Source organism: Thunnus thynnus, chromosome 3 (genome assembly GCF_963924715.1).
Source record: "Thunnus thynnus chromosome 3, fThuThy2.1, whole genome shotgun sequence".
Lineage (NCBI taxonomy): Eukaryota > Metazoa > Chordata > Actinopteri > Scombriformes > Scombridae > Thunnus > Thunnus thynnus.
Window position 1 is genome coordinate 33,138,410 of NC_089519.1, and position 7,485 is coordinate 33,145,894.

The 7,485-nt window shown below is 38.8% G+C and overlaps 1 protein-coding gene across 1 annotated transcript; it reads right to left on the reverse strand.

Annotated features, from left to right (window-relative positions):
* Positions 1–347: 347 nt before the first annotated feature.
* On the reverse strand, positions 348–2,616 carry LOC137180477 (B-cell receptor CD22-like). The gene is made up of 5 exons (XM_067585869.1): positions 2,613–2,616; positions 1,717–1,977; positions 1,427–1,514; positions 1,252–1,309; positions 348–964 (listed from the first exon to the last, which is right to left on the reverse strand). The coding sequence occupies exons 1-5, from the start codon at positions 2,614–2,616 to the stop codon at positions 872–874; spliced, it is 504 nt and encodes a 167-aa protein (XP_067441970.1). The 3' UTR covers positions 348–871.
* Positions 2,617–7,485: the final 4,869 nt, after the last annotated feature.

Consider the following 7,485-nt stretch of genomic DNA (forward strand, 5'->3'; position numbering starts at 1 on the left):
GGTGTCTAAGTATGAAAATGATTCAGTCAGTGATCTACAGTTGTCACTAACAAATATGGACTGTTACACTGAAAAGGCTTCATACTCAGTAAACTGACACATATTCTGCTTGCCTGAGTGACCCCAAAGAGTTTAAATGGACCAAAAAGGAGAAAAACATCTCACATGACAATTAAGGTCTTCTTCAATACAAACTGTGTGTGAATTTTCATTTTAGCAACATCCTTAATCATAATAAACTATTACACTGTGACAAGTTTCATCCTAAAATAGAGGGAAAGTGAGAAATAAGTAAGAACAAAAGAACAGATTTCAATTTTATTTGTCTTCATGGTAAATAAATTCATATTCTGAAAAATAAACACAGAAACAATTTGCTCAGCTGAAACTTTTTGCACACTGTCGCCCTCTGCAGCAGTGAGAGGGAACTGAAATCATGTTTCCAACTACAGTGTGGAAGCTGTCTGTTTATTGTATATCAGCCACTGCAATATCTGGATAATGTGACATTCAACAAAGTGTGATAAAACTGAGATAATGTTTCATGTGTGAAAATATACAGTAAACTGAACAGGAAGATAATCAGGATTCCTCAAAAGTGATTAATTACAGCATGTACACATTTAAAATAATAGTTTGCAAAACAGCTCTAATCCTAAATATCTGTAATATAACTAACTCTACAGAGAAAACTAAGCTTGCATTAGTTCAGACAAAACACTCTACTTTCTGCTTCCATCAGGTGAGTCCAGCCTCTGGTTCAACTGCATCAGAACAAAATCAGATAAAATTTAGGGGAGGTACTTCTCATAACTGTAACTATGAATCTGATATTGGCCTTTTTTTCATGATGCTCCAGCCTGACTGGACTTTACTCCACGTCTTCCTGCTCCTCTGTGTCTTCTGTCTGTGTTGCAGTGACGACTTGCAAGTCTGAGACCTCATACACAGGAGAAGAGTCCAACTGATGGGGAGAGATAACAAAATGAGGATTAATGGACCTCATTCATAAAACTTGTATATAATTAGATTGTATTAAAGATGTATTAAATTGTGTTTAAAACTGAATTATTTAACGCAAAAATTATGTTCAGGTGAAATATACATTGGGTGTCTTCTCAGTTGTATTTTAAATATAAATTCACTTCACAGCTTCATGTTGACAATATGAATGTGTTTGAGTGCATTTATAAGTCAAGTGATCATAACTGTACTTTAGGGTAAGTTCTGTCAATAAGGTCTCTCTCTCACCTCTATAGTCTCTACAGGTTCATTCATTTCAGTGGTGGAGCTCAAAGTTTTCTTCTTCCTGGATTGAATCAAACAAAAACAAGACATATTTAACAAAATGAAATTCAAGACTTAAAAACTCTAAGTATATTTTAATAAGAACACAAAAGAACGTATTTCTTTTTCATTGCTTTACCTTGCCCACAGACTCAAGAGAAGCAGGGCAATCAGAATCAGGACCACCAGAATCACCCAGATGATATTCATATTAATTATTGATTTTCCTGAAAATTCAGACCAAAAGAAAGGAGATCTGGCTTATCAATATGTTCAGTATGTGTGTGTGTGTGTGTGTGTGTGTGTGTGTGTGTGTGTGTGTGTGTGTGTGTGTGTATGGGTGTGTGTGTGTGTGTGTGTGTGTGTGTGTGTGTGTGTGTCTGTGTGTGTGTGTGTGTCTGTGTCTGAAGGTCAATGAGCATAACTTACCTGATCCAACAGTCAGATATAAGGTGGAGTTATGATGTCCTCTTCTGTTCTGGGCTTCACAGTAATAATTCCCACTGTGTTCAGGTCTGACATCAGTGATGGTGAAGATCTGTCCTGATGCTTTTGGTGAGTCTTCATTCTCCTTGTACCAGGTATAATTAGCTGCTGGGTTAGCATCACTGCTACAGGTCAGATTCACTGAACTGCCCTCCACTATCTCACCAGATGGACTCGCTAACACAGAAGGAAGCTTTGGAGCATCTGAAAAAAAGAAAGACATCTTATGAGTCTTTATTCACATTCATTGGTGGCTGGCCAATAGAGGGCACACATGTGGCGCCACACTAGCCACACAGTTTAATTCAGAGTGATCCAGCTTGATAAATTATTTATTAAGGTTTTAAATCAGTCAATGAATTAGTTTTTACTTTTTAAGCATTTTGATATAACTTCACATATGAAATTATGGAATATGAAATGAACATAAAAATGAACCTATTTTGTATTCTCTTAACCTTTACGGCCATGCAACAGAAAGAAGAAGAGAAACTGGAATATTCTGTTCCATGAATAGGAAACCTCAATCAAAATGTCATTGACATTTGTGGTAATGCAAGTAACCAAAAATCCCAACGTGGAGCATAGCAGTGGCGCTCGGTCAATAGAGAGCTTTTGTTCAGCACCCCACCAGCCACAAAGCTTAATTATTACTAAATATTTGAAGCAACTATTGTTTTTCATTTTTACACTACCACCACCAAAACTGCTAAATGTTGTTGTACTGGGCAATTTTTACTTGAATTTAAGCGTGTGCTCCCCTTGCATTTCAGGAAAAAAGGCTATTTCTATAGCACTTTTATCCAAAGTACCTCATAATCATTCTGCTGCTCATTCACCCATTCACACTCACATTCAAGCGTACACTCAAACACTGGGTTGGGGATTGAACCAACGCATCCTGTTTAGTGGACGACCTGTTCTACCTTCTGAACCACAGCCACCTTGCCACCTTGTCTAGTAGTACTAGAAATAGTAGGAATTGCAATAAGTGGTAAATATTAATTTTCTAATGTTTTGTACTTACACTGGACATCTATGATTAGAGATGAAGAGTTAATCTGTCCATATTGATTCTCAGACTTGCAGTGGTAGATCCCGCTGTCCTCAGACCTGATTGAGGTCAAATGATAACTTCCCTGTTGTCCTTGAGTCACTGTTTGGTTCTCCTTGTACCAGGTATAATTAGCTGCTGGGTTAGCATCACTGCTACAGGTCAGAGTCACTGAACTGCCCTCCACTATCACACTAGAGGGACTCACTGACACAGAGGGAACCTTTGGAGCATCTGGAGGAGATGTATCAAAATGAATTAATTATAAAATGAGGATAGACTGCATTACTATAACATGTTGTATTGGAGCTGCTCAGTGAACTAAAGCAGCAGACTGAAAGTGAAGCTGTCAAAGCTTAAGAAAGCAGACATGATCAGAAACGTTTGGGTTTTTTTTAAGTTTAACAAGGATGACAAGTCCATTAGCTGCATGTTGCTTTTTCTCACTCACATTTCACATCAATAAAGATGTATTCAGATGTCCTCTTCCCCAGCTGGTTCTCAGCTGTACAGTAATACTCTCCAGAGTCAGAAGACTGGATGGAGCTGAAGACAAGCTGTGGTTCTTTACTGAGAGGTTGAAGGTCTGGATTTACATTTTTCTTGTACCAGATGTATTTAGCTGCTGGGTTAGCATCACTGCTACAGGTCAGAGTCACTGAACTGCCCTCCACTATCTCACCAGATGGACTCACTGACACAGGGGGAAACTTTGGAGCATCTGAAAAACAGAAAGACATCTTATGAGTCTTTATTCACATTCATTGGTGGCTGGCCAATAGAGGTCACACATGCAGCGCCACACCAGCCACACAGTTTAATTCAGAGTGATCCAGCTTGATAAATTATTTATTAAGGTTTTAAATGAGTCAATGAATTAGTTTTTACTTTTTAAGCATTTTGATATAACTTCACATATGAAATTATAGAATATGAAATGAACATAAAAACGAACCTATTTTGTATTCTCTTAACCTTTCCAGCCATGCAACAGAAAGCAGAAGAGAAGCTGGCATATTTTGTTCCATGAAAAGAAAACCTCAATCAAAATGTCATTGACATTTGTAGTCATGCAAGTAACCAAAAATCCAAACATGGAGCATAGCAGTGACGCTCAGTCAATAGAAAGCATTTCTTCAGCACCCCACCAGCCACAAAGCTTAATTATTACTAAATATTTGAAGCAACTATTGTTTTTCATTTTCACACTACCACCACCAAAATTGCTAAATGTTGCAATGCTGGGAAATTTTTGCTTGAATATAAGCTTTTGCTCCCCTTGCATTTCAGGAAAAAAGGGCCTAAATAAAAATGTAAATGGCTGTATTTCTACAGTATTTTTAACCAAAACACTTTACATCGATTCTGCTGCTCATTCACCCATTCACACTCACATTCAAGCGTACACTCACACACTGATGATGGCAAACTACCATCCAGGGTTCAGGCACAACCATCAAGAGCAATTTAGGGTTCAGTGTCTGGCTCAAGGACACTTCAACATGCCAGGAGGCGTTGGGGATTCAACCACCGCATCCTGTTTAGTGGACGACCTGCTCTACCTTCTGAACCACAGCCACCTTGCCACCTTGTCTAGTAGTACTAGAAATAGTAGGAATTGCAATAAGTGGTAAATATTAATTTTCTAATGTTTTGTACTTACACTGGACATCTATGATTAGAGATGAAGAGTTAATCTGTCCATATTGATTCTCAGACTTGCAGTGGTATATCCCGCTGTCCTCAGACCTGATTGAGGTGAAATGATAACTTCCCTGTTGTCCTTGAGTCACTGTTTGGTTCTCCTTGTACCAGGTATAATTAGCTGCTGGGTTAGCATCACTGCTACAGGTCAGAGTCACTGAACTGCCCTCCACTATCTCACCAGAGGGACTCACTGACACAGAGGGAACCTTTGGAGCATCTGGAGGAGATGTATTAAAATTAATTAATTATAAAATGAGGACGGACTGCATTACTATAACATGTTGTATTGGAGCTGCTCAGTGAACTACAGCAGCAGACTGAATGTGAAGCTGTCAAAGCTTAAGAAAGCAGACATGATCAGAAACGTTTGGGTTTTTTTTAAGTTTAACAAGCATGACAAGTCCATTAGCTGCATGTTGCTTTTTCTCACTCACATTTCACATCAATAAAGATGTATTCAGATGTCTTCTTCCCCAGCTGGTTCTCAGCTGTACAGTAATACTCTCCAGAGTCAGAAGACTGGATGGAGCTGAAGACAAGCTGTGGTTCTTTACTGAGAGGTTGAAGGTCTGGATTTACATTTTTCTTGTACCAGGTGTATTTAGCTGCTGGGTTAGCATCACTGCTACAGGTCAGAGTCACTGAACTGCCCTCCACTATCTCACCAGATGGACTCACTGACACAGGGGGAAGCTTTGGAGCATCTGAAAAACAGAAAGACATCTTATGAGTCTTTATTCACATTCATTGGTGGCTGGCCAATAGAGGGCACACATGCAGCGCCACACCAGCCACACAGTTTAATTCAGAGTGATCCAGCTTGATAAATTATTTATTAAGGTTTTAAATGAGTCAATGAATTAGTTTTTACTTTTTAAGCATTTTGATATAACTTCACATATGAAATTATAGAATATGAAATGAACATAAAAATGAACCTATTTTGTATTCTCTTAACCTTTCCAGCCATGCAACAGAAAGCAGAAGAGAAGCTGGCATATTTTGTTCCATGAAAAGAAAACCTCAATCAAAATGTCATTGACATTTGTAGTCATGCAAGTAACCAAAAATCCAAACATGGAGCATAGCAGTGACGCTCAGTCAATAGAAAGCATTTCTTCAGCACCCCACCAGCCACAAAGCATAATTATTACTAAATATTTGAAGCAACTATTGTTTTTCATTTTCACACTACCACCACCAAAATTGCTAAATGTTGCAATGCTGGGAAATTTTTGCTTGAATAGAATTTTTGCTCCCCTTGCATTTCAGGAAAAAAGGGCCTAAATAAAAATGTAAATGGCTGTATTTCTACAGTACTTTTAACCAAAACACTTTACATCGATTCTGCTGCTCATTCACCCATTCACACTCACATTCAAGCGTACACTCACACACTGATGATGGCAAACTACCATCCAGGGTTCAGGCACAACCATCAAGAGCAATTTAGGGTTCAGTGTCTGGCTCAAGGACACTTCAACATGCCAGGAGGCGTTGGGGATTCAACCACCGCATCCTGTTTAGTGGACGACCTGCTCTACCTTCTAAACCACAGCCGCCTTGCCACCTTGTCTAGTAGTACTAGAAATAGTAGGAATTGCAATAAGTGGTAAATATTAATTTTCTAATGTTTTGTACTTACACTGGACATCTATGATTAGAGATGAAGAGTTAATCTGTCCATATTGATTCTCAGACTTGCAGTGGTATATCCCGCTGTCCTCAGAGCTGATTGAGGTGAAATGATAACTTCCCTGTTGTCCTTGAGTCACTGTTTGGCTCTCCTTGTACCAGGTATAATTAGCTGCTGGGTTAGCATCACTGCTACAGGTCAGAGTCACTGAACTGCCCTCCACTATCTCACCAGAGGGACTCACTGACACAGAGGGAACCTTTGGAGCATCTGGAGGAGATGTATTAAAATTAATTAATTATAAAATGAGGACGGACTGCATTACTATAACATGTTGTATTGGAGCTGCTCAGTGAACTACAGCAGCAGACTGAATGTGAAGCTGTCAAAGCTTAAGAAAGCAGACATGATCAGAAATGTTTGGGGTTTTTTTTAAGTTTAACAAGGTTGACAAGTCCATTAGCTGCATGTTGCTTTTTCTCACTCACATTTCACATCAATAAAGATGTATTCAGATGTCTTCTTCCCCAGCTGGTTCTCAGCTGTACAGTAATACTCTCCAGAGTCAGAAGACTGGATGGAGCTGAAGACAAGCTGTGGTTCTTTACTGAGAGGTTGAAGGTCTGGGTTTACATTTTTCTTGTACCAGGTGTATTTAGCTGCTGGGTTAGCATCACTGCTACAGGTCAGAGTCACTGAACTGCCCTCCACTATCTCACCAGATGGACTCACTGACACAGGGGGAAGCTTTGGAGCATCTGAAAAACAGAAAGACATCTTATGAGTCTTTATTCACATTCATTGGTGGCTGGCCAATAGAGGGCACACATGCAGCGCCACACCAGCCACACAGTTTAATTCAGAGTGATCCAGCTTGATAAATTATTTATTAAGGTTTTAAATGAGTCAATGAATTAGTTTTTACTTTTTAAGCATTTTGATATAACTTCACATATGAAATTATAGAATATGAAATGAACATAAAAATGAACCTATTTTGTATTCTCTTAACCTTTCCAGCCATGCAACAGAAAGCAGAAGAGAAGCTGGCATATTTTGTTCCATGAAAAGAAAACCTCAATCAAAATGTCATTGACATTTGTAGTCATGCAAGTAACCAAAAATCCAAACATGGAGCATAGCAGTGACGCTCAGTCAATAGAAAGCATTTCTTCAGCACCCCACCAGCCACAAAGCATAATTATTACTAAATATTTGAAGCAACTATTGTTTTTCATTTTCACACTACCACCACCAAAATTGCTAAATGTTGCAATGCTGGGAAATTTTTGCTTGAATATAAGCTTTTGCTCCC